A 27,544-nucleotide genomic window follows, 5' to 3' on the forward strand; every position below is an offset into this window, starting at 1 on the left:
AGCTTGTCCCAGCCCTAATCCCTCCCTCCCCCACTTCCCTTCCCTCCCCCAACTCCAACAGACTTACCAGCTGGAGGCAGCTGTCAGCGGCCTGTTTAGTCTATGGCCGAATCTCTGAATTGGCCAAATCTTTTCCAAATCTTTTCCAAATCGATTTGGATGCTTCAAATCTATTTGGAGCTTTTACTTGGTTTCCCGATTCAAATTGGATTCAGAGATTCAGTCCCTGAATTGGGCCGAATCTTCTCTGAATCAAGTCAGCTACCAAAACTTCGCATAGCCCTAGTGTTTCCTAACCTTTTACAGCCTAAGTCACACTTACATCAACAAAAAATTTCCTTGGAACACCTGTGATGGTATTCCTCATCCCCATACTTATGAGCTCATTGTAACTCATTGCTGTGGCAAAATTCCACAGCATAGCTGTTCAGAGGCTTGCAAACTGCACATCCCCCACAGCCAACACATAAGCAGTAGATGAATTTCCTTCTGTTCCACTGGTTCTCTCTGTCCCCCACAGCCAACACATGCATGAGTCTTCTGTAAATATCTCATCAACACGGCTTATTTGTTAGCGCGAGGCAGCTGGAGAAGTTTCTTGTTATTCCAAAATTCTCGCGGTATACCAGGGAGTTCTTCACAGCACACTGGTTGAAAAGCACTACTCTAAGCTACCCACCCTTTGCTTTTCACCTGTCATGCCTTGATTATTCTTAATAGATGTAGAAAGGGAGACTGCCCACTGGTCTTAGAGCAAACCCTGGTCTGTTCACACCAGCAGATCCCCATCTCTCAGACCTCACTAATCCCAAACAGTCTCTCATTAAGTAGGCCAGGCCCTCTTGATCCGCACATGCTCTAGGGTACCTATCACCTTATGGGCTACACATGGCCTGTGACCTCCCCTACAGTTGTGCCCATATTTCACAGATGTTCCCAATCATAGAATCGTAGAAAATTAGGGTTGGAAGGGACCTCAGGATGTCATCTAGTCCAACCCCCTGCTCAAAGCCAGACCATCCCCAACTAGAATATTCCAGCTGAAGGTTTGTCTAGTCAGGTCTTAAAAACCTCCAAGGATGGAATTTCCCCAACTCTCTAGGTAACCTCTTCCAGTGCTTTACTACCCTCCTGGTGAGAAAGTTCTTCCTAATATCTAACCCTAACTTATCTTGCTGCAACTTTAATCACCACTTAGATGGGCACTTTGCCCCAAACACCAGGCCACCTCAGGCCTCCACTCCCTTGTTGGGGCCTCAGCCTTCCAAGCCTCTGCCACCTGCTATGGCTGGTCCCTTTAGCCTAGACTCACTGCACTGGACCTGACTTTTAGGGCTCCAGCTCTTGTTTCACCTTCTTTGGCTGTTAACGTTGCCCTTCCCAGGCTGTGGGCCCCTGGCCTTAGGCTTAGCTCTTCTCTGGGCTGGGGCTTTCTAGGCCTGTCTCTGCCGCTCTTGGGCTGTAGGTTCTCTCACAGGCACTGGGCTCCTGGCTCAGTCTCTGTCTCTTTCTCTTTAGCTGTCTCTAGTGGTGGACCCCCAGCCCTGAGTCTCACCTTCTTGGGCCACACTGCAGCTTGCACCCTGCTCTGGCAAGCTACAGCCTCATGTGCCTCCTTGGCACCTAGGTCCTTCTGTCACCCCTACTAGTCCCAAACCAAAGCCACTGGTTAAAACTCAAGCAAAATGTATAAGCGCTCTGGCTCTAATAAACTCCAAGCCAACTGTCTATCTAACAAGCTGGGAAGCTTGCCTTGGGTCCTGTCCCCTTTGCAGCAAGCATTCAGTGTCTTACTAGCATTGTCAGGGTATTTCAGGAGTCAGCACAGCCTCTCACTGCAGCTTTCCAGAGTAGGAGCTCTTCTCTTTGTAGCTACCAGGGTCAGGCTGCCTGTCTGGACTCAGGCACTGGCTTTAAGAGTCTCCTAAGCCCAGCCCCATCTGGGCTGCGGGCACTAACAGGAGTTTCCCCTTGATGATAACCTGCTTGTTCCTTCTGTTAGGACTTAGCTCATCTGCCTGCAGCATATTTCTGGGCTGCTTCACTGACTGCCCTTGGCACATTTTACTGCTCTGCCTCCATCCCCAAGCTGAGTTACCTTCTCATGGTTAGCCTCTACCTGTGCCTCTCAGTCTAGTTTGTTTTCTGGCAGCCATTTTATTAGCAACTAACTTGTTTCCCAGCTCCCAGTCCTCCCTGAGCTTAGCCTGCTCTACTGTCCTTTTAAAGTAACAGGAGGCTTCTGGTTCCCTTTTACAGAGCACTTCGTTACTAAAATTTTTATGTGAAAACAGGGGTTTTGCTTTAAATTCTCAGAATTCTCACTTACGTGTGAAGTCAAAATTTCTATAGCAACCACTATGATGTAATGCATTATTTTGACTTTAAAAGGAAATAGTTGCAGAAACAGATGAATTCCTGAAACAAAAGACCTGTTTTCATTCAGGTATCTTTAGTAATAAAGAAAGAGGAAGACAAAATTTTGAAAGCATGATCTTTACATTACTGATTCTGCTGATCTTCTCAAAGTAACATTGCATTATGCAGCAGTAGCACCAGACCAAAATGATCTTAAGCAGTAATTAAGTACTCTGCTTTTTTGGCTAAAATCATTCTTTAAAATCTGTCTATAGGTCGGTGCATTTTTAAATAAATACTAATGCTTAAGACAAGATACCAACTATAAACATTGTTGATAATCTAGGAAAAGAGAGTATCTTGCATTTACAAAATAAACAGGGTTGAGTTCTGCTCTCAGTTACACAAATACAAAAGTAACTCAGTTTTCCTCAGTGAAAATATCTCAGAATATAGGCATGATACTGTGGCATGATAAGTTCATATTTACTTCTTTGAGGGTCAAGATATCTTAGCACCTCAGAGAAGTCATTTATCTTGACTGGAAGAATTTGCCCTGCAGACATTACTTACACTGGGGGAATTTTCCTAAAATCCCAAAATTGATAAAATGCAGCTTGTTTTTAAAAAAGGTTCCAGCAGATTATCCTTCTGATTGGCTTAGTCAAATATGAGTTGTAAAACCCAATCTAGCCACCAGAATCTTGTTCACACTGAAACTCCAACTAATTCTAGAGTTATTTTTTTCTAATTTTCTCCAATTTAGCCAAGTGTCCTTGAGTTATGGGGGCAATATATGAAACATTGGACTTCTCACTGGATACTCTACGACTGGTAGAAGGAGCAGGAGCATAGCTGACAATCATTAAAATTATTGTGAAAAAAAATTAATAAAATGAATATGATCCTTTCCCTGAGATCATAATCAGTCCTGAAAAATGTTACGTTATGGTATTTCTAGGTGTGACAAAGTATCAAAAGTCCACATGTCCCAATATAGCCTTGACACTGCACTGCACATGCTGAACGTTACCATTAATGATTTTGCAGTATTAACAAACCAATGGCAAGACAGACCACACTGCTATAAATCTTGAGTATAGCAGGAGTGACTCAGGAGGTTTTTTTTAATTGACCAAAATATGCTTTCATTTGTGTTGGTGCAATCCTTGTGAAAGCAATACCTGAGAAAAGAATTTGACTGATAGGAATTATAGTCAGCTTTCTTAACAGTAATGATAATGACTCAAGTGTTTATGGAAAAGTAGCTATTCCCCATAGACAGGACCTCTGTTTCAGGATCATGTACATTTAAAACCCAACAGTTTCCCTTGTTCACTATTTCTCAGCAAGCATGGCACCACAGAGGTAGTAGTTCCCATTCACAGTCCAAGTGGGGAGGCATATTGGCATGATATGGTCACTGTCCACATTTTTCTGTTCTGTACATTAGACAGAGCATGACACTACTTAGAACTGGCAATCTGACATCTTTCACCAGAATAAAAACTGGGATAACTAAAGGAATTTAATATTAATGAATGTTTGTGAATATTTCAATGTAAAAAAGGAATGTTTTCATTTGTGTGTTATGGTAGTTTAGTTTAGGTTTTGACACCTGTACAACAACTTTTAGTCCAGAATATTGTTTTACAAACAAGCTCTGAATTCATACAAGTGGCAATTTATCTTTTGTGCAATCAATTGTAGAATCAAATGTAGGCTTAGGTTCAAATCTTACTTTCTTTACCAGAATAAACCTGTCTGAAGTCAGTGGACTACTCATATAAATTAAGGAAAGTTGGATTTGGGTCCTGATGTTGCTCCAACTGAAATTAAGTAGCTCTGCCACTGGTTGTAGAGGCACTAGGGTATGTGCGTGTTCTGTGAATTATTTAGCAGAAAAGCAAACATGTTACTAAACACTGGTAAAAATATTCCTACAGCTGTCAAGTAGTGATGATGCTCATTGGTGGATTGGACTAGGCTCAGAAACTCCTAGTGATACATTTCGGTAAGAATATAGTGATGTGTACTTGTAATATACTGCTTTGTACTCCTGTTAATAGGTCTTGTTTAAAAGTTGCCCTTCCATTTGTTACATTGGCAAAGTACAGACAGTCAAAAAGCCGGAGGCTGAATTGCTTCAATCTTTGCAGGTTAATCTAAACTGCATACCAACTGATAAGCAAGTAAACAGACATTCACTTTTGACTCTGGAAATGCAGCCACATGCATGCAGTTGCCCAGAAGTTAGAGGGGGCTCTAGAGCATGGCTCCCTACTTGGCTGGAACAGGCAGCTTAAGCCATGGCTAGCCCGCCCCCCCTGCAAGTGGGGGGAGGCTTGTGGGAGAGGTGGAAAGCATCCTGGGATGCTGGGGGACTGTGAGATAGTTGAACATCTGTGCCACATCTGCTCCAGGTTCTAGTTAACTGATTTAACCTAAACCAGTTAGGTTTGATACTATGTCCATCCAGCTGTATCTTCAAAATGGCTAAAACTGTTTTAAAACGGTTTACGTGCACTGAACTTCTATTGTTACAGATTTGAACCAGTTTCCAAACACTTATACCAGTTTATATGCAATTTCTGTCCCTAGCCATTGAGATTGTTTTGAAGGCTTAGTGCAATCTCAAGGATCAGTGCATTCTTATGTATTTAGAATCAATTACTGTTGTTTTTATACATATTATAGTATTTCTGCTGAAATACATAACAGATATAACATAAACATGTGACTAGTTTTCATGTAAGTTAATTAAAGGACATTTCTTAGCTTCCATCTGTATGCTGCATTTATAAATAAAAGTGAATATATGAGTACAGAAATAGGTGAGAGCATGTCGTTAATTATTTAACATTGCTATGCAGCTGGAAAGATGGGTTACCAGTAACATATCAGAACTGGAACAAATTGAGAGACGGATCTGTGCATACACAAGAAGGAAGATGTGTCTTCATGTCATCACAAACAGGTCAATTTTACGTTTCCTTTTGTTCCATTAATCATAAATTAATAATTCTATCGATCTGAGGGGGTTCTGATGGCTTTTTTGCAGACTTAGACTAAGATTTTGTATTTGACTAAAACAATAGAAATAATCTACTATGTAACTATTTTTTTGATGTGTGGAATTTAGATAGTGACACTCCTAATACATGTTTATCACTAGATAAGTATTCCATTGTGTAAAAAAGTAATAGAAAAAATAGTATAAATTAGTTTAAAGTGCCTATGCATCTTAGAAGTTCCAGCTTTTATATCAAAACTATAAATTGTCCAATCATGCCAGGAATCTTTAGTGCACACTAGAAGTCAGAAGTCTTTTATCTGGAATATCAGTTGTATGTGTGTCATTTTTCATACTCAGTTGTTCATAGCCATATAAATGATCCAGATGGATTTAGCACTGGGTTTTCATATTTTTGTACACTGTTTTTACATCAACACAAGAATGTAGTAACCTAGCACATAAGCAAAATGTTGGACCTATAGCCAATTTGCATAGGCATTGTGGATAGAGTGTTTTGTTTATCCCCCTTGTTAGGCTTTCCATCATTCATTACTTGGATCTGTGCTTTGCTACTGTAAATAAAATAAGTTTACAATTTTGCAAACTCGTATGATTTTACCATGAATCTTGGAATACGTTTTTCTTAAAGCACAAGATTCAGAAATCACATGAGAATCTCTGTTTTTACTGTGAAAGACGTTTCTAGCCTTCATGACTAGCATAAAAAAAATCTAAAATCTATTATGTTTAGTAATCGTATGATTTTAACTAATGTCCTGATTTTGGCGGGGCTGACTAATGATTTTGTGAAAGCTTGAGTTTGGCAGGTCAGCTCTAAATAAAGGGCTGTGTGCTTTTTGTAGTAATTTTATGAGTAGGTAGATAAGAAATATGAACTGTGTAGCTTTGTGTTGTTACCTTGTAAAAGATGTCTTCTGGAGCAATGAAAATGTTACAGGTTATCATGAGGGCGTATGGAGTGAAGGTCTGTCTAGGGGACCATCAGGGCATAGGGGAGAAGGGAAATAGGGGACAATACAGAAGTGGTCTTGGCCAGGAGGGGATAAAGGTCCAAAATGGAGGTGACTGGTTGGCCTTCAGGTAAGAGATTGGAAATGTGGGAGTGGAGGGAAATCTGGTTAAAGTGGAAACAAGGGACCCATCTGGGATTGGTTACTTAGACTGGGAGCAGTCACCTTGGGGTGATGCTGGCTGAATTATGGGGTTAAAGAGCCAGGTTGAGACTCTGGCTGGAATATGGAATCATGTAGGTAAGAGTGTGATTTACAAGTTGATGCCTGTAATAATACTAGAAAACAATAGAGGGTGCTAGAGAGCGGCTTCTGCTAGAAGCACTTCTGTAGGTCTGACTTTTAATACAAATAATTTTTTTGCTGGTTTTCACCAGCATTGGTGGAGTTCTGCTGGTTCATCCCTTGAACTTTCCTGAAATTTTGGAACTGATCATATTCAGCTTCTTAAAGTTTGTGTATTACATATAGATTTAAGCTGATCAAAGAATTTTGATAGAATTGTGTTCTATCACAGATCTATCAAGGTATTTAATAATGGCATCTCAATTTTAACAGTAGTTTATAGGACAGAGTTTTGTTTTGAAAATGTAATTTTGATTAGTTTAATGTTTATTAGTTTTGATTTATATAGAATATTTTATTTAATGCATATACATTCATCTACTATGACATATTAGTTTTTTATATAAAATCAAAGCAACAGGAATTGGAAGACAGCTATCAAAGCAGAATATTATGTCTGAAATTCAAATTTTTATTGTCATTTTGCAGGAATGTTTTAATTGTCATTTGCAGGAATTTTTAAATTTTGGCTTTTGTTCAGCCAATAAATTATAGTAATATTAACAATGACATCTAAGAGAAAATAATTTTCTGTCCTCAAATCAGTGCCACACAGCAGTTTTTCTAATATGAATGTCTAACCAACATTTCTAAAAATTATTTTCCATAGGACTCTGGGGGTATGAAAACTGTACTGTATCTCTTCCATGTATTTGTAAGCGTAAAACTATATGGAAAATAGAAAGAGAAATTCCAAAAGATCAGAACCAGCAAGGAACATGTCCCAAAGGTTGGCTGCACTTTGGAACCAAGGTGAAATATATTTTTGTTGTTATTGAACTATATAAAAATATTACTGATCATTTAAAGATATAATTTTTCCTCTTGTAAATAAGCCTTTTAGGCATACAAAGATAGGCTCTGCCCATGTAAGTGCTTATGCTTATCAATAAACTTTACACAGTTTAATAATCCCATTAATTTAGAGGAAGCTTTATATTTGTTGAGCAAAAAGGAATATTTATACCCAGGAAATTATTCACATGTATTTGTCTGTGGGATTTGGGGTCTTAGCCTGTTCCATACCCTCAGGCACAAAAAAGACATACACGAAGATGCCTTTTTAGAAATGTGATTTTAATACCAGACTGTATTTGATGATGCCCTGTATTTTTCTTTCTTTCACAAATTAGACCACCACATTCTTACCAATAAATTCCATTAAAGATAATAATAAACCTTACTGCATTTGCACTCTAGAGTTGAAAGGGAAATTTTTAATTATGTTTAGCTAAACCTATGCATTCTATAACATTAGCATAGACAAATGAATGGTTAGATTTCTCCAAAATATAGACTATATAGACTTCTGGGACACACTTGGTCCTGGTCCTGATCAGTGGGCACAGCTACGAGACACTGTCGCCATAGCAATGAGCTATGGTGAAGTAGCTCATCGCTATGGCGACATAGTGTCGGCAGGCACAAACTGTGACGTCTATGCTACATTACCTTAGTGACAAGCTACACTGCCATAGCTCATTGCTGTGTCAATACAGCCTCTAAAAATAATCATGTGCCATGGGGACTGCACAGTACCGGCTCATACTGCACAGTTATTAAGTATTAGCAAGCACTGAGTGACTGTGCAATACCAACGTGCAGTCACGGGCACATGTAGACGCACCCAGTAGTGACTGCAAATTAACTCCCAGAATGTAGAAGTGATGTGTTGCAGAGTTGAGAGTAAATGAGGGTTTGCTTTTCAGTGAATTAGTTCTATATAAATGCTTGCATCACAGTATTTGTGACCGAGCTTATTCTGATTCTCATTTGTGCTGATAGTTTTAGCAGAGATGTCTAGACACTGAAAGAGCATGTATGCCCCAATGTCCTTTCCCTGTTTAAATAACTGATTCTCCTGCTTACAATTTAAGCCAGTAATTCTCAACTAGGGTACCATGAGATCTTTCCTGGGGTGCTGTGGGATGCCATGCAACGTTAGCACTGTTAGGTGTGCAAACATGACACAAGATAAAATTAAAAATTTCAAATAAGAATATATAGGATTAAAGATATTCTGCCCTATTGTGGTTTTTCTGAGTTCTTGCAACAGAAAAATTGCTGTGTCATTTTTCCGTAGTTTAAAATAAAAAAAAAGAGTGAAAGCTAAGGGCTGGCATTTTCCAGGCAGTGGCTTGAGTCTAATATGGGGTGCCTCAAGTCTAAAATGGTTGAGAACCACTGGTTTAGATAGGCAGTGGCCTGCTAGTGTTTCTTGTACTTATTCTATTAGTAATCAGAAGAACATGATATGTAGGGTTGTTGGTATGGTATTTCTAATGATCACCAAACTCATCTAAAATGTGAAAAATAAATATTTTCTATTTTTGGGGAATAGTGTTTTTTAATACAAATTCCAAAGGATCCAAGTCAGCTCAGAAGCTGGTATTCTGCCCAAGAATTCTGCAGTAAATCTGATGGCTCACTCGCTTCTATTGAAAATGAAATGGAACAAGGTACAGTTTTGAAACTACTATAAAAACATCCAGTGTGAGATTGTATTTGTTTGTGTTAACATATAAAGTATAACCAGGAATAAGGAATATGTATATTCCTAGCCTTGCCTCTGCCACTCTCCCTGTGACTTTAAGAAATAAAAATGTAGGATTTTCTCAAATTTCCACAACTGTAACATGAAAATATTATTTCCTTGCCCACCACAAGATGTCTTTTGCAGATTAGATGTTTCAACGGCACTTCTTGCCAATATGCTGAAGTGATGAATAAATGAAAGTGTAAAAGATAGATGGATACATAATTAAAGTTTGGTTATAAAATTCTCACATTATGAGTATAACATAATATCCCAATACCCATCTTATTAAAAATAATGGTGATAGATGGAAAAATACTATCATGGATACATACATATAGGATTTCACATCTGATGTACATTGTACTGGTTGCCTTTTCTTTGACTCCAGTGTGGACTGATCAGCAGAGGTGTAACTATGTTTTGCGCCCTGGCCCAATGTTTCCCAAAGCCTGCGTATTTACACCCCACTGTGGTAAAGTTGTGCACTTTTTTGCATCCCCCATTACAGCTGTCATTGCTGCCGCTCTTACGACTGAGGTGCCCATACTGCCATTTCCCCTCACCAACAACAATGGGCAGCAAGGAGTTTGGTGGCAAGAGAAGTGGCAGTAGGGGTCTGCCCATCTCTGGCTACGACAGTGTCTCTGCACCCAGCTGCTGCTGCTGCCACCACCCTGGCACATATTTCCCAGGGGGCCCCCCATTTTGTGTAATATTTTAGTTGGTACCTGGGGCTGATGCCTCACTCGCCTACCCCTAGTTATAATGCTCCTGATCAGTATATATCACACTCCTATATTTATGGTATGCTTGGTATATTCTGTTCATTCAAGTCGTGGAAATGTATTGTGTTTGTAGAGTTGCTTTGTTAGTCTAAAATCTAGCCTCCCAACTTTGCCTTAAGTAGTTTGTAACTGCTCCTTACACCACACCCAGGCCTTGCAGATATTATCAGATAATGGCCTTGATGGACACTTGGCCCCAATCTGATACCAGGCTACCTCAGGCCTTTACACCCTTGTTGGGACCCTATCTCCATCCCTCTTGTGCACTGAACCCCCCTGGCCTCAGATCTGCCTCCCCGGGCACTGGGCCTCCTGGCCCTTGTCCAAGCTAGGCTTCAGCCTTTCTTTCTCTCTCTCTAAACATGGATCTTCCTTCTCCAGTCAGAGCCCTGAATCAAGGCCCCTAGCAGGGCTCTGAACACTGGCATTCCAGTATGGGCTAAACCCCCAGGCACCCCTCAGGCACACTGTCATGGCCTCCACTCACTCCCCTTCCAGCTCCTCCCAAACCACTGGTTAAAACTGTAACCCAGGAGTAAGCCTTCTTGCAAACACAACTAAACCACCCCTGGGTCCAAACATAAACAAGGCTTCCTCTTACCCAGGCACCAGCATTCTGTTTGCCTTCTTCAAGCCAGCCCCAGTGCCAACAAGCAGAGCTCCTGTATTCCCTTTACTCTGAAGCTCTTGGCTCAGCAGTCTCCAGGGCCAGATTGCCCCTCCTGCTTGTCCTGCTTGTCCCCGGCCCTGCCTCCTGCTTGTCACATGCCTCCCTAAGGTGCTGCAGGTGTTTCCTGATTCAGCCTGCTGGCTTTTAGCCCCAGGGGGACTTACTGCTCTGGACCCTGCTGTGCTGCTATGCGAGGCTCTAGTCCATGCTGCTACCACAACACAGCTACAGTAGTTTGGTGGTAAGTGCTGACATCAGGCAGCTTCCCCCAGTACCTGGCAGCCCATAAGAGGCAGCTTTCCCCACCTGAGGCTTTACTTCCTGCTCCTTTACCCTTCAAGTAACAGGAACCTTTGGCTCTGTTACACAGTTTAATTTTTAACTACAGTGGAGAAATACATTTTCTATGACACGTTAGTGATCAAAAACCCCCCCAAAATGTTCCAAATCCTGTGATAATCTCTCCAAGACTTGCTAGACAATGGGCTTGAACATAACTCAGTGAAATCAGTCAATAACGTTGAAATTAAGTGTACATAGAAATGAAAAGCAATTAATGCCATTACTTTTAAATAGGAAAAATAATTATAAAATGGTACTGATTAGTAATCAAGATTTTCCTTTATTTTAATGAGAGAATTATGACCACAAAGAGATTTCATATTCATCCAAATGGTTTTCAGTAAATTGTTTAATATTTTATTCCTGTCTCCTTTTCCAGCTTTTATAACAATGAATCTATTTGGACATAAGACTAATGTTTGGATAGGTCTGCAGGGTGATGATTATACAAAAATGGTGACTCAAAAATCTGAAGCGTACTCCAACTGGTCTCCAGTTGAAGTAATACATGTAAGTCTCAATATGGGTTTTGTGGACATGAGTAGTTGTTTATCTGTAAATAGAAATCATAATTTCCAAAACAATAGGGTCTCAGCCTACTCTCATTTTGTTCTTGTTATTGTTAACTGTAGGAATAGTTTCACCAACAAAAGTAAACATGGGTAAAATGCTGCTGTGTAACCACAGTTATGTGATTTATCACTGCTCATGTATTGCCACTTATGTTTACAAAATTTGGGGACAAAGCCAGTTTTTTAAAACTCATCTCAGAAAACACTGGGAAAACAAAAATATCAATACATTTATTGTAATGCATATTGCTTTATGCTTAGGGGAATACATATTTTGTTTAGGATTTTAGTTAATCCTGGTCTTACATTTTTTCACCTAAAGTAGCCAAATGTACTATATTATTTCAATTTTTAATTATTCTGGTATATATTGGAGTATTATTGCTCTGCCTAATGCATGTTCTTTTTCAACGAATGTCAACTAGTTAATATTCTGCATCCCTTCTCTAGTAAAGATTTTATTTTAATGTTGTTATAATTGAACAGTTTTTGTATAATTAAGTCATATCTTTTACAGGGCCATAATGTTAAGATATCTAATATCCAAGAAGATGAATTGTGTACTTTGGTATCAAATAACCCTAATTTTTATTTCACGGGAAAATGGTACTTAGACAGTTGTGAGAAAACTAATGGTTTTATCTGTCAGAAGACTCAAGGTAAGAATTTGTTCCTGTTTCATTCTCCTCTTGCCCTTTCCTTTTTAATTAGCAACCTCACGTTGTGCAATGTTGTATAGAGTTGTATAAATCACAGAATGTGAATTACCTCTTATATAGTTTTACTTCAGCAGTCTAAAATCTAAAAAATATTGGCACTGTATCAGGCAAATCGGCACAAGAACGATACCAAAAATACCTGCAGTTGTATAAATTAATTCTTCTTCCTTGTTTCTGGTCATACAGCCATTGAATCAGAGAGAGCAAAGTGTGGCTTATAACGTGGAGTAGCAGAATGAAATCAGAAATGACAGAATTTAGGCTAACCATGCCTAAGATCTTCTGAAAATGATATTGAGCATATGAGACTTTTAAACCTAGGTAAAATTTACACCAGGAAAAGTATTCTAGAGGTGAGAATCTAGACAGAGAGAGAGAGAGAGAGACTGGACAATCTAAATAATTCATTCGTCTTTCTCGCTTTTATGATTTTGTTACCATCATGCTTGATGGCCATAAAGCAGAAAGATATCATCATATTTACTTGCATACACATGTACCTTTACCCAAAAAAATTAGCCTTTCAAAATTGGCGTGTGGGTGTTAAAGCAGGGAAGCTGATTTTCTGTGAGCAACAGATGTATAAAGAGCTATAATTAATACTAGGTTGTCCTTCTCTCCCAGCCTAAGAGGGAGGGACAAAGTGCCTGTCACAGTTAATTTTAACCTGTTCATAGCTGCTACTAAATTAACAGTAGTCTTTGACCCCTACTGTCCCTGCCTTAGAACATGTACCAGTGAGCTCATCCTTGACTTGTGAGAGACAGTATAATTTCCTCCTCTTGAGAGGATAAGCCTCATGGTTTTATATGTATGTTACATTAATGCAAAATGTCCTTTTTACATGTGTGATGCAAAACCATATAGCAATTTTATGAACATAGTTATCAGATAATAAACTTTGGAATTTTAACCACTTCTGAGTCAAATAAGAGACCAGGAAGGACTCTTATACAAGGGGTGAGTAATGAGACCATCCCACTTTAAAGGGTGGTGAATGCTGTGAATGACATTAATAGTAGAATTGAAGGAGCCACTCTAGGTTGGGTCAGCATTATAAATCCAAATGTTACACTCAAGTCCAGATGGTTAGTGGCCAAAGATAAGATTGTGATACTTCATTTTACATCCTTTTAGGGACATGTAAAAATCACCATTGGGTTCCTGCAAAGACTGCTCAGGCCTCAATCTAAGCTCTGCACCTGTTGCACTTCTGGAGCAGTGCAATTAAATCAGTACAAGTTTGTTGCTTTTACAGGCTAGCAGCAAATTACTAGTCCCAGATTAAGCAAAATACAGGAAATTGTGCTTCCATGTGATGTTTCTGAAGTGAAGTACTTAGTACCTACTCTGTGGCTCAGCTAACATACCCCTCTTGTTCAAGGCTATGTCTAAAGTTACCTCATTGTAAGCTAAATAAATGAATGAGTGTGAGCAGAGACATAAGTTCCAAATGAATTAATGATGGGTACTGCACACATTCAGGGACTCATGAGGCTTTTCTAGCACGGAACACTTCTAGCAGGTATTTTGTTATGAAGCAAAGCCATAGGCATTGCTTGTGGAACAGAAAACAAAAAAAAGCAATAGATTTGGTTTCCTACCAAATATTTATATTTTGATTCTTTGATTACAACACTGCCTTTTTAACTGGTTCACACAGGGTGCATCTTCATGTGCTATTAATATGAAGCAATAAATTCTGGCACATATTGTGCCAAAGTTTATTGCTCATGACTGCACTGTTTGAAGGTGTGCCCAGGATCACAGCACATTAAGCCAGGTTGGAGCAGTCCTGGTTACCAGGGGATCTTGGAAGTCAGTCTGCCAGCCCAGAGCTGCTCCCACCCAGGTCAACTTGCTACAGAGGGACTGGCTGGGGCATGAGGGTGCTCCAGTGCAGGGCTCCATTGCAAGGTACACAATGTAGCACCCTCATGCCCCAGCCAGCTGGGTCAGTGTCTACACATGTGGTGCATAAAAAACCCCACAGCAGGACAGTACTTATAGAGTGCGTGTACACAAGATGCATTAAAAGTCATTAGCCTAATTTAATGAGTAATATGGGCATGCATCTACATGTGTAGGTCAGTGTTATAAATTCTTAATGTGCATTAAAATAGCAACATTAGCTGCTAATCATGCCTAAATTTGATACCTGCAAATGCTAATGTGGAGCTAATTAGTTTACTGTGGAACTAATTAGTGTACTTTGCCGTAAATATCTCAGGAAGACATGCCCACAGGTTGCAAAGTCTTTGCCAAAAGCCCCACAAGTGAAAATAAGTTGCATTGCAGATGAGATGTCATATTAATGTGGACTACCTAGAGTTTCCCAGTGGTTGTTATCCAGGAGACTCATTGAAGGGTCCATTCCTTGTCTACTTCTCCCACTAACAAAAGTTTGTTCAGGTTTTCCTGGTCAGAAAAACAAGGATACCGCCTATTTTCCCTAGCCAAAATCTGAAACTGCAATCCCTTGGCACTGCTGCCTGAGGCCTGGATGCCTTCCATGTGCTTCAAACTTGTACATCTGTGCTTCTCGATACAGTGACACTGTCCATAACTTGCTGATAAATTTCATGTGGGAGGCTGAAATGAACAGGTCAGCAGTGGGCCGTAGCCATGCTTTAAATGTCCCTGTTGGTGCTGCTGAAGCTAGGATTATGTCAGCATTTCAATATTAAGATCCATTGTCACTGTTTTCTTTGTTCTAAAGCGAGTGTGCATGGGTCTGCAAATTAATACATAAAAGCTCAAGTCAGCTGAGGGGTAAAGATATCTTTATCCAAATATTCAAGATATCTAGAAATGACTAAGTGGAAAATAAGCCATGAATTATAAAAAAATGCATTATTATTTTAAAACCCGTTTTAGTCCTTGTACTCTGAGTCCATAAATGGCTTTGACTTAATACAGTAAATATGTTTTAGCAAAGCACTTGCTTCATTTTAGTGCTAGTGTCTACAGAGACAAATTACTAACACAGACTGACAGGGGCTATTTTTGGACATACCATATCAAAATTCCATATACATTAGCGGAACTACCTAACTGCTGTCTCCTATGGATAAAGAATATAGCAACAGCATAGAAGGCATGTCTATACAATCTCCATAGAGAAAATGAGACTACTGCCAAGAAACAAGCCTCTAATTTGCTTCTGCTCCATCTGTGGCAGTTGCCAAAAAACATTATTTAGTCCCTTTTTGGTATTTACTTATGAATGCTCTTGGAATCTCAGTCTTAGGTACACATGAGAGAAGTGGTGGGCAGAGATCATTTTTGATTAAACTTAACAGCCATAGGCCCCTGGCACACATTCATTTAATGGTGTAATGATTCTCTTCCCCTATTCCAACAATCGCACCTCCTGCCATGCCACACTTGCATGGTCAGAATGCATGGGTTTAGGATCAGAAATTAGATCCCAGTTATGCCACTTCTATGTGTCATCATGATCCTGGGCTTCCCCTGAACTGGCAGTTTGAAAGCCAGGTTCCTGGTGAACTGGTGTGGTCCTGTGGCTGGGACTGACAATCATCTGATGGTTGGTTCCAGCCCCAGGACCTCACTGAAGTCCCCAGATGGTTCCAGTGTAGTCCCGTCTCTGGGATGCACAAGCAGCTTATTGTCAGTCTCAGCCCTGGGGCTGCACTGGAGCCAATTCAGGACTCCTTTGGGGTCCCACGGCCAGAACAGGCAACCAGCTGATTGTTGGTCTCAACCTTAGGACCACACCAGAGCCATCTGGAGACTATGCTGCAGTTCCAGGGCTGAGGAAGCTGTCAACCAAGCCCTCTATGCAACAGCATCAGGGGGACCCTTCTACATGTTCACTTTAAAATGCAATGGAAGACAGCCATAGTATTTTTACATGTGTCGAACAATTTTGTGGCTGGTTTCACATTTTGTGGCACCATTAGTTGCCTGAACTTGTGACAAGGTTATTATTTAAGATGTTACTAAACTGTTAATCACATCTTAAGTGTGACAGCTGCTAGGGGCCATAGAGACTTAAGTCTTCACCCACAGAAGAATTTCAGTATTAGGAGTGCCATGTAAGCTTCCCTGCTACACTGCCTGTCAATGTCAAGTCCCTACAGTTAAAACATGACACTCGGAACATAAAATTTACATAACATCACTAAGCTCATGGCACTATATATAGAACTGTATATACAGCACATTACAGCTACCTACAGAAGGATTGAGGTTCACTGGTTGAGAAGTTTGGAACATGCTGAGGTCCTGTTTCAATTCTTGCCAACCTCTATAGATTGAGTCAGTGGAAAATCTTCAGTTCAGTATTGTCCTCTCTGTAGAGCAGCAGTGCTCAACCATTTTGGCCAGTGGGCCAGATTGGTTTGTGGACCATATCTGGCTGGTGGTCCCGATCCAGTGCCCAGGACAGGTTGTAGCAGGGCCCCATCCAGCCATGAGGGGCCCAGCCTTGATCCAGTTGCAAGGGGTAGGGAGCATGGCCCAGCTGTGGAGTGAAGGAGGTGTAGTCAAGCCCCAATCCAGCTGTGGTGGGGGAGAGGGTGTAACCTGACTCCAACCCACCACATGTGACTTGGGGTTTGAGAATTTGGCAGTGAGGCAAGGTAGCAGTGCCACTGCTCCCCTGCAGCCAAATTTCCCAACCTGTGAGGAGCCTCACAGGCCAGACACCATGATCCTGCAGGCTGCATTTGACTTGTAGGCCACAATTTGAGCATCCCTGCTGTAAAGTAATAAATCCATTTATTCTGTATATCTTTTCAGCCCCTAACCTTATCAGAATTTCAAACTGAGTACCTCTTGCTGTAGTGTTTCTTTTTTTTAAATGTTTGTTACAATGGTGTGATAACCTCTAGACACCGTGATAGCAGCAGGCTTTGAATGTCTATATTGTTTTCACAGGAAACTTCTCAGCTTTGAGAACTGGTAAGTTATTTAACTGTCGTCTGCTAAAGGAAAACATCTGATGGTGTTTTGTGCTACCTAACACAGATAAATCCAGACGTTCTATAAATGGATCTGAGATGTATCCAGTACCTGGCACTTTAGAATATGGAAACAAAACTTACATACTAATATATGAGAATTTGACTTGGTATGATGCTTTAAAATCTTGCACGGCAAAAGGAGCTGATTTGGTCAGCATTACAGATCATTATCACCAAGCCTTCCTCAGTGTCGTTGTAAACCGACTAGGTTATCCCCACTGGATTGGACTATTTACCTCAGATGTAAGTATGAATTCTATGCATATGGATATGAGACTGTGCATGAGTTTTTGACATTTACTAGTAAAACTTATTAAACTGTGACAAAAAAAATGCTTTGCGTTTGTTTGACATGATTGAGTTTGTAAACAAAGATGAGCTTATATGAACAGTCCAATCTAAATATCCCTACACTTTGGGAAAGTTGGGATCTAAAATGGAATTCCACTATTCAGCTTAGGCTCATCTCTTTGCAACACAGCATACAAGCTTCACTGAAGTCAGTTGCTGGGAGTCTGGTATCAGCACTGCCTGATGGGATGCTGCAATCATACTGCAGGTCAAACACTGACAGGACTGAAAAGAGAGCTAAAAAATGCTCAGAGAAAAAAACTTTTTAGTGGCGAGTGGCTTCAGCTTCATTCTGTAATACAGGGGTACCCCCCCCCCACCTGCAGGCCAAATCCAGCCCTCAGTGCCACATCGTTCAGCCCATGGGGCTCCCCATGAGTCTAAAAATTTGGCAGATGGCACAGGGGAGCATCACAGGGCCCTATCTGGCATGTGGTGCTGGGTAGAGGCAGCTAGGCGCCTGATCTTGGTGCACAGAACCTGATCTGGCTCATGGACCAGTCCCACGCCGCTCATCTGGCCAACAAAGCCAGAAGATGGAGTACCCCTGCTTTAGCACTTTTATGTGGTGAATAATTTTATTTGGAGTAACGGCTCAATTGATAAGTTAGGATTTCTGCTGAGTACATAGCAGGGAACTTTTGGTAACTTTGGCTAGGACCCTGGCTTGGAGGAGGAAAATCAGAGGTAGCAAACCTTGGGAAATAAAGATCTCTTATGTAACAGGACCACACAGAGAAATAATCCTATTTTTTTTCTGCAGAGTGGACTTAACTTTAAATGGTCAGATGGTACTAAGTCTTTGTTTTCCTTCTGGAGGGAGGAGGAGTCCCAGTCTTTTGGCAGCTGTGTTTTTGTTGATATTAATGGGCACTGGGAAAGTGCTAACTGTGAAAGACGTCTACAAGGAGCCATTTGTCATGTGCCAAATAGTAAGTCAATATTATGTTTTATATCAAATTGTTGCAGCTACAAATTTACATTTACACATTGGAAGTATTTGAAATGAAGTTGTCTGGCCTAGATTTGACTGGTAATTATATAATAAATTAATATACACCTAGAGATATCTATTAAACTTTTCCTTTATTGCATCACTCCTATCTGAAATATTTTAAAATAATAAAATACTGGCTCTTTGGATTCAGGGGAGAGTGGAAAGAGCACATCTCTGCCAGGAATTAAAGAGGCTTGCTTGTTAGATTTTTTGGATTGAGCATGAAGTATAATATATTTTACAAAGACTCTAGAGAGGATGACTTAACAACTTTAGTCATCCATTTGAAATGACTAGACCCCTGCCTAGATTTCTGGGAAGCAAACCACAGGTTCAAATTTGCATATGGATAATCTACATCTGAAGTAAATACACTGAGTTCTCTGTAGTTTGCTGTGTGCTTTTGAGCAAAAATGAAAAGTTAAAGTCCCCAAATTGTTTGGTCAGAAAAAGATCACAGCTTTTTTTTAATAAGAAAGAAAGTATTTGCTTCTCTTCCCCCAAAATTATGTGTTGTCCCTAAAGGTGGTATGATGCACCTAAACCTCACATAAATCCAGAATGTAGGATTTAAATGGTATACAGGGCCTTCTCCAATCACTCTGAACTGAGGTAAACTTTAGTCCTGCAAATAGTTACTGCTAGATTTAATTCTGATTTATGAGCAGGGGTCTCATTTCTTCAGTGAAACTATTTGATACTTTTTCTGCAGTATGAGGCCTGGAAATCATAAATGTATCTAGATTTGGGGAAAACTGCTTTGGAATCCTTCAACACAAAAAGTATTTATTAAAGGGATTTTTTGTAATAGACTTTGTTCCAGTTTTCTAACTGTTTATTCAGTTATAAAAATATATCTGGTATGTGGCTGGGAGCCCAGATCAGCTGACAGCGCTCCCAGCCATGAGAGCTTGCTACTTGCCAGTACAGGGGGAGCCCAGGATCATGATCCTGAGCTCTCCCTGCACTGGCAATAAGGCGCAATGGGATTTGATGTTTGTTCCCACAGTCATGCCTCCTACTATGCATGTGTGGCATGGCAGGAAGCATGACTGTGGGGATAGTACATCAGATCCTATCATGCCTTTACTTACATTTCTGCCAGGGGCCTATGTTGAGATCTATGGTCCATTTAAAAAAATAAATACTGATCCCTTTGCTCACTTTTGAACAAGACAGGCCTGCTCAAGTTTAAAATAAAGGGCAATTGGATCAGTGTCCTAAGCACTGTGTCCCTTGTGGATAGGGTTCTAAGGCTTTTTCCCCTTCTGAGTCCTTCTTCACAAAGTTAACACAATACTACCCAAGTTAAATTGGCTTGTGTGTCCACACTTCCTTGCATGGCTTAGTTCAATTTAGCTTACTCCCAGAAAATAAATAAATAGTTAAATAATAGTTGTAAACTGAGGATTTATACAATTCTTTTAGAATTCTATTTAGTGAATCAAGGGTTTGGATTATACAGTATATAACAGTGAAATATTTACTTGCTTACATGCATGTCAATGTTATGAAATTATTAGTAGTGTTATTCAGAAATGATTTGGCGGATATTTAACAATAGAATTAATAAACACTATTTAATCTACACTATTTTTGTTTTATAGAAAAGAAAATAATTGAACACAAAGGCCTTTGTTCAGAAAAAACTGTCCCCTGGTTAAAATTTAAAAACAATTGCTACAGCTTTTCCACGGTTTTCAAGAGTACAAGTTTTGATACAGCATATGAATCCTGTAAAAAGCAAGGTAATTTGCAATTAGTTTTTCTCTAACTATGCAATTTAACATAATCTTCTTCCTAAATGGCAAGAGTGGATTATCTGAGATGAAGTAATAAGAGATGCCCTTTCCATGTTAGTTTTAAAAATATTGTCATATTCCATTGTGTTTTCTTCAAATTGTATTAAAAATCATGTGATTTCAGGTGTAAAGCAGAAAAAGGATTTCAGATTTACATGTTATTGTGAATTTAAAAGTCATTTACTATAACTATACTTACAAATCGTTGGCAGTCCCTCACAGTCGAGAATGATTGTCTTGCATCATTGTCTTATCTGGGCATCCAATGATGGCTGCTAGGCATATCTGGGATCTACAGACTCTACCGTAGCTCAGACATGTGTTTCCATATGGGGTGGGTGGCACTGGATTCTTGATCTGGTCTGCAACACACTGTTTCTGCCACTCCTGCATCTCAGACGTAAACTGATAATATTAAAGTTTTGTAGTTCAGTATGAAATATATGCAGTATTTCTTATCTTTTGCAGTAAAACTGCAAAAAGGAAAAATGTTACTTCCATATAGTGTGCAAAAAAAAGCAAAACAAATATCTCGTATAAAAATATGGGCTGGCATTCTGAGAGGGCTTTAAAGAAGTTAGCTGTTCCTCTTCTCCCAAATTGCAAGACATGTTAAGCAACCAATTCCCTAAGGCTCATTTGAGATAGTTTACTTGTAGGATTATGGATGCAGGAGGAGGAGGTTATTTCCCGGTCTGGCTAGGAGATTAGCATTCAAAAAATGTGCCTTGTGTTCTGAAAATGGTCACGAGTGAAGGAACTTGATGTGTGTTTCATTTACAGGATCAAACCTTTTAACTATTAAAGATGAAGAAGAAAATGCCTTTCTTCTAGAGGAACTGCACGCTTACGGTTCTTCTGTCCAAATGATTTGGTTGAACATTCTCTTTGTAAAAGACAGTAAGTGACTGGGAAAGAAAATGGCATATATTAATATAAAAATGTAATTATGTTTCTTAGTTTAGTGCTGATAACTGCTGAGCAGAGCATTCTTAGTATTGTAAACAATGTCAATTTAAGATGAGGCATATATAACTACATTGCTTTATAGCTGTAACTTTTAAATATACAATGATTATGCATGCATATACATACATACTTTTTAATTTTTTTTCTTAAGAAGCAATAAAAGTATCCAGTGTAAGGGAAAATCCAATATATGCTTTTAAATATCCTTTCTGTAGTGTTGGAGTGATGTTGTAGCTGTGATGGTCCAAGAAATATGCGAGAGGCAAGAATTTCTGTGGGTGATATCTTTTATTAGACCAACTACATAATTTGGATAGGCAATACCAATCTCGTAAGGCACTGTGGATGCTAGGTTTGAATACTAAGTGACAATTAGTTGTAAGAGAGCTTTATCTGTGGATGTTATTGCCATAATCTTAATCTGTTTATGGAGTCAAAAGCTCCCTTGAGATCTACAAAGGCCACATGCAAATAATTTTGTCTTTTTAACATATTTAGATTAATAAAATTAAATAGTACAACAACACCATGGCAGTTCTCCATGCGGAGATAACCTGCTCTAAAACCCGTCTGCTCTTCTCCCCATTTATTTTTAGAGATCCATATCTGAAGATGAAAAAGTAAATCTCTCTCAAGTTTTTTGGCAGGAATATACATAAGACTAATGGAGCGAAAAGAAGTAGGGCCTGAAGGTACCTCCAGGGGTCATCTAGTTCAACTCCTTGCCTTAGGCAGGATCATCCCTATCCAAACCAAAATCAAAAGCTTGTCAAAATCTATCTAGATCAAAATTCTACTCCAGCCATGCAGTTGGTCCAGTAAAAGATATCAATCACAAAAATCCTGGCCTTCCTGTTTGAGTTAGAATGTAAACTCTTGATCTAATAGACACAACTGTTGAAGTTCCTTAAGTAAAAATATATTTTACAGGCATGAGTCTTACTGGACTTAAATTCTTGTTTCAAAATCGGTGCATTTTTAGATTACATAGAGCTAACACTGATTGATTATTTTTGCCCTTAGATGACACAGTTGCATGGTTTGATGGTTCTCCCCTAAATTATTCAAACTGGGGCATCAGGGAGCCTGAACTGAGTCATCTCAAAGGGAATTTTTGCATTGCTTTGAGGACCAGAGATGGAGTATGGCAGTTATCTTCCTGCAAAGAGAATAAGGGATTTGTATGTAAAATGGATACAGGTATGTGTTTATTTAGAAGAAATCCTTATACCATTTTAATATGTACCTTCTTTACTCTTTACTTCACTTAGCCTTCATTTCAACAGTGTTCAGTTAAAGGCCTTGAATGGCATTGCACCCTCAGTGCCATTGTAAGTTTCCTCATATTTTTCCAGTCCTGTTCAGAAACAGGCTCAGCACCATGATGCCTATAGTCAGAAGCCTCCTTGATTCTTGGCAACTATAAATAAAAAGGGTATTTATTTATTTTTAAGCTGATTTTCTGTTCCCTTTCATTAGTCAAGAGAACTTCAAAAAAATAAAGAAATGAAGCAGCCCACAATAGAAGTTTCAGTTATATTACTCTATTTTTTCCTAAAGATTTTGGATTACTTTGCAGAAGACCAAATGCTAATCAAGATTTGCCTATCAGAATCCACAAAATCTTTAATCCTGGTCATGTTATTTTGAGCAGCCTATCTGGTCCCTTACTCCAAGGATATCTGACTCAATAGCATGAGAGAGGACCTGGTATGATGGCCTAAGCAGAACATGTTCTGAGTTTATCCCTGAATCTCATCCTGATGATAGTCAAATCACGTAACCTTTTTGGCTTCATCTTCCCATTAGAAAATATGCATATATAATAATTTCCAGAGATGCACTGCCATTTAGCTTGTAAAATGCTACAATGTAAGTATTAAAATTCACCAGAGCTTGCACACAACCTTCCAACAGCTTGCTTGAAGAATTATGCTTTGAAACACTTTATAATGTTTAACACTTTGCATAGATTCTGCTTTTCACTTTTACAGTAAGAGACTTCCTTTCCCCTTTTTAAATTGAATGAATAGATGCAACCTAAGTGATTTCTCAGTGAATCTTTCCCTGTATCGCTTTAGATGTCATGCATAACATTACTATATGATCATGAGGAGCTGCAGTTTGTACTGAAAATACTGGAGAACTGAAAAAAATATTTTATAGACCTTCCAAAATGCTAACATTAGGGCCAGATACAGACATTGCACATAAACTAGTGTAGGTGCCTGAAAACTGGTCTAAACCCATAACAGTACAGAAGTTCAGTACACAAAGAACAGGTTAAAAATGGCGGAACTACATCTGAGATAGACCTGGATGGACATAGTATAAGTCTTTTAAGTAATGTAGCTTAGACAGGTCTATTGAACTCATGTATCAGATCCCCTCCTAACTCAAGTTAGGTTGTAGTCCACTAACATCGCAGGCACCATTGCAGTCCCCGTCTTCCTCCCCCCCACTGGAACTCGGCTGCACTTGGCTGCTCCTAGCTGTCAGCCACAGGTGGGGAAGGGGGCAAGGGGAAGGAGCACCTGTAGCTCAGGAGGTTTCTATCTTTATGCAACATCCCTACTTGAGGAGGTTTGCAGAAAGAAGAATTGGGCCCTTCAGAGCCTGGCAAACTGCAAGTGGTGCCAGCAGTCACCCGGTGTAATTGCAGAAATCAGTGGAGGGTGGGAGAAGGGCTCCTGTACTGCTCCTTGGGGCTGTGTCAGCTCATGCAGGACTGGAGCCAGGCACAGGCAGGAGGTGTGGTGCTGTCTGTTGGCAAGAGGGGGCCCAGGCTTGGCCTGAGCCAGGACAGCTGGAGGGGAGGGGTATGGGGGGGCTTCCCCCACCCTGCTAGTCGGCCCACTTCCACTTCAGGCTTTTTGAATGTCTGTACTTAGCCTTCAAGTGGCCCAAATCAGGCCTACTCAGTTCTTTTTATGCAGTTGCTTTGAGTGAACATTTCTTTTTTAAATGTGAGTAAATGGTACCTTTTTTGGCATCTCCAAGAATTAATGAGAAGATTTTTGTGGGAGAAAGGGTATATTTTATGATAATTTTTAAAGAATTTCACCCCCCTGCCAAAAAGAAAGGAAGAGAAAATGTGTCTCAACTTTAATTTCATAAAATATATTTCAAGAAAAGCTGTAAGCTCCTCTGCTAAGAGTTTTACAAAGGAAATAACTTGCCTAAAGACAAATATATATATTAGAAATACAAAATCTATGTACAGCTATACTTTTTGTATTGATCCATGGCAGGAGGTTTTTCCCTAGTGTTTATGCATAGACTTTTTTGGCATTCCACACTGTAGTATGTCTCACAAAAATTAAGATTTACCCACACAAATCCTCTAAGGCAGGGGTTGGCAACCTTTTGCTTCTGTGAGCCACAAATCTCCACCCCTTGGAGAGCTCAGGCTACCTGACCCCTCTGCAGTTAGGTTAACTTCCAGCATGAGAAAGCAACAGGGAGGGCTATGGAGAAAGGCACAGCTGTATGCTGCCCAATGTCACATACTCAGTTAGATCTTCCAGCCCAGATCTGGCCTGTGGGCTATGGTTGCCTAAGATTTGGAAATGTTCTGTTTCCCATTTCATAGAGAGGGGAGGGGCCCTTCCCTGCCCCTGCAGCTGTTTTCAAGTCCCCTGCCCCCATTTGGGGAGCCAGGGCCAGGAGCTCCCTGCTGCCAGGGCAGGAGGACATTGTCCTCGCCTGGGCTTTGGTGGCAGAGCCCAGCCCAGCAGCAGGCAGCCCTGCAGGGGTAGGGTGCAGTGTCCCAGCCCCCACCAGAAGACGGTTGTCTCCTGGCCGCATGCTCCCTGCCAGCCCCTAGCCTATCACCTAGGGGAGTCTAGAGCTCCATCTGGCTGCTACAGGGGACCAGTGTGAGGCTGGCAGGGGCAGAAGCAGATTGCTGCCATGAGCAGCAAATCTGCTCTGGAGTCACTGCATGTGTAGATGCCTTCCCAGGCATGTTTACTCGCAAGTAAACTGCTCCCAGATCAAATACATGTGTAGACATACCCTGAGATATTAAGTAACTTGTGCAAAATCACCCGGGAATAGGATCCTGGCCCTTTAACCCTCTTCCTACTATTTGAATAGAACAGGCAAAAATTGCAAGAGATGGTCAGCCTTACCCAGTAAATTACCAGTGCCACTTCCATTGAAACCCATGACAAAGTACCAGTTATCGTAGTAAAAGCAGATCACACCCCAAGTAAACATTTCTGAATTTGAGCTTTTCACAATGTTTACCCCACATACAGTTCAATAAATTCAGGAGTTTAAAATGAGATAATCATCCACATTCAGCTGTAATTGGTGTAAACTTGCTGATATCAATAAAGTTTAAACAAGGGATGGCCATTTTTGTTAGCAACAAGTACGTACTTCCCTGAGAAACAATTTTACAATGAAGTATATACATTAGCTTTTATTAATTCTCTGAATAATATTCATACTAACTCTGGATTCTGTTTCAGATGTTGATGAAACAGAGCAAACTGTGAAACGTAAGTTGCACCACGTGATACTTTATTGTATTTAAACATGTTCTGGGTTTTGTGGTTTGTCTGTTTGTTTGGTTTTGTTTTGTTTCATTGTTGTAGAAATTTCCTTTTTTTTTTTCCTTTCAGCATCATACCGTGGAACTGTAGCTCTCGTCGTAATAATGATACTGGTGATGGTGGCCGCTGTTCTATTTGTATTGTACAAAAAGAAAAATAGTCTCTTCAGTAGAATATTGTGGGCCAGAAATGCCTATTATTTCCAAAATATATCGGAAGGTCCTACTTTGGAAGAAAGCATCCTCATTTCTGATCTTGAGAAAAATAATGATTATTAATTGATATGTGAAGGAACATATCAATTGAACTGAATGCTGATGATACAAAGGAGCTCTACAGTTTAGTTCATTTTATGAACTGGTTGCCACTGAGGACCAGATCACCCTCTCCATCTTTTTTGCAAGGGACAAGCTAAAGAGTGGAAAATTTCCACTTAAATTGCCAACAGCAATCAAAAGGAGGGGAGCTGAAGCCAAAACAGCAACGTGTTATCCTTTTTCTGCCCCCATGGAAGCTTCTTGTTGTGAATTCTGTGCAGAAGAACTTCTGCAAATGGGACAGGAATGGGAGAGAGGCTGTGAAACCTCAGAACATCCACTCTATGCAAATTCATCCCATCAGCATTGACTCTGGTGGGAGGGTTGTGCCTGACTGCTGGAAACCCGCTTGGATGGTGGATTTGTCTAGTCAAAATGGGCTTTTTTAAAAGGTAGACTACCCTAGTTCGTAGCTCAGAAGTCATCATTCTCTGCGATGCTGCAAAAAATAAAATGTTTGCTGCCACATCTTTTTACAGATTTCAAGTATAAAGGGTTCAATACTGTCCTGATTAAAGTCAGTAGTGAATTTGCCATTAGCATCAGTGGCACAGGACCAGGCCTGGCCTGGCCTGTTCTAATTTGATTTTGACTCAATACAGCGGTGTTAAGTAAATAGTTCTAAGAATATCAGGGAGTGCAGCCCCTATGGGGAAAAAAGTCTAAAAAATCATAACAACACCACAGATTACAGGACATCAGAAACTGCTGCAGGAGTCAATGCTGCATAAACCCTCTGGCTCAAAGGCAGCAAAGGTTTTTATTTCCCTGAACTTTATATTTTCAATAGGTTTTTTTTTTATTTCCATTTACACAAGAAGTAGACTTTGTCCATAGTTTATATTAAATTCTTGCCCTGAATTCAGGAACCCTAAAACATTCTGATATTATAAAAGCCTAAGTCTGTCTGTCTGTCTGTCCATAATGCTTTATTCGCACTCTGATTGGCTGTCTCAGAGTGCCCTACACAGACAGAGACAGACAATGGAGTGCTGCCATGACAGTGGGGACTGAGGAACCAAAGGGGAGGAGGGCGAGGCCAGCAGAGCTCTTGGCCTTGCCCCCTTCCCCTGCTCCTTGGAGGCATAGAAGGACAATGGGGACTGCAGTACCACCATGATGGAGCAGGGGGCAAGGTCAGCTTCGCCCCTCCAGGTCTTCTCTGTGGAGCCAAAGGC

At 40.1% G+C, this 27,544-nt stretch overlaps 1 protein-coding gene across 3 annotated transcripts in view; it reads left to right on the forward strand.

Moving 5' to 3' along the window:
- The window catches only part of PLA2R1 (phospholipase A2 receptor 1), an 82,074-nt gene extending 55,413 nt beyond the window's left edge, over window positions 1-26,661 (forward strand). For all 3 annotated transcript variants that reach the window (XM_019554038.1, XM_019554037.1, XM_019554039.1), the window contains 13 exons: window positions 4,305-4,372; window positions 5,232-5,335; window positions 7,361-7,503; window positions 9,092-9,209; window positions 11,466-11,596; window positions 12,176-12,317; window positions 17,373-17,611; window positions 18,483-18,651; window positions 20,324-20,464; window positions 21,302-21,418; window positions 22,511-22,687; window positions 25,966-25,995; window positions 26,119-26,661. In XM_019554038.1, the coding sequence (XP_019409583.1) occupies window positions 4,305-4,372; window positions 5,232-5,335; window positions 7,361-7,503; window positions 9,092-9,209; window positions 11,466-11,596; window positions 12,176-12,317; window positions 17,373-17,611; window positions 18,483-18,651; window positions 20,324-20,464; window positions 21,302-21,418; window positions 22,511-22,687; window positions 25,966-25,995; window positions 26,119-26,327 (1,788 nt within the window). In that variant the 3' untranslated portion in view covers window positions 26,328-26,661. The remainder of the gene's footprint in view (window positions 1-4,304; window positions 4,373-5,231; window positions 5,336-7,360; window positions 7,504-9,091; window positions 9,210-11,465; window positions 11,597-12,175; window positions 12,318-17,372; window positions 17,612-18,482; window positions 18,652-20,323; window positions 20,465-21,301; window positions 21,419-22,510; window positions 22,688-25,965; window positions 25,996-26,118) is intronic.
- Window positions 26,662-27,544: the final 883 nt, after the last annotated feature.

Source organism: Crocodylus porosus, unplaced genomic scaffold, assembly GCF_001723895.1.
Source record: "Crocodylus porosus isolate Cpor-Errol unplaced genomic scaffold, CroPor_comp1, whole genome shotgun sequence".
NCBI lineage: Eukaryota > Metazoa > Chordata > Crocodylia > Crocodylidae > Crocodylus > Crocodylus porosus.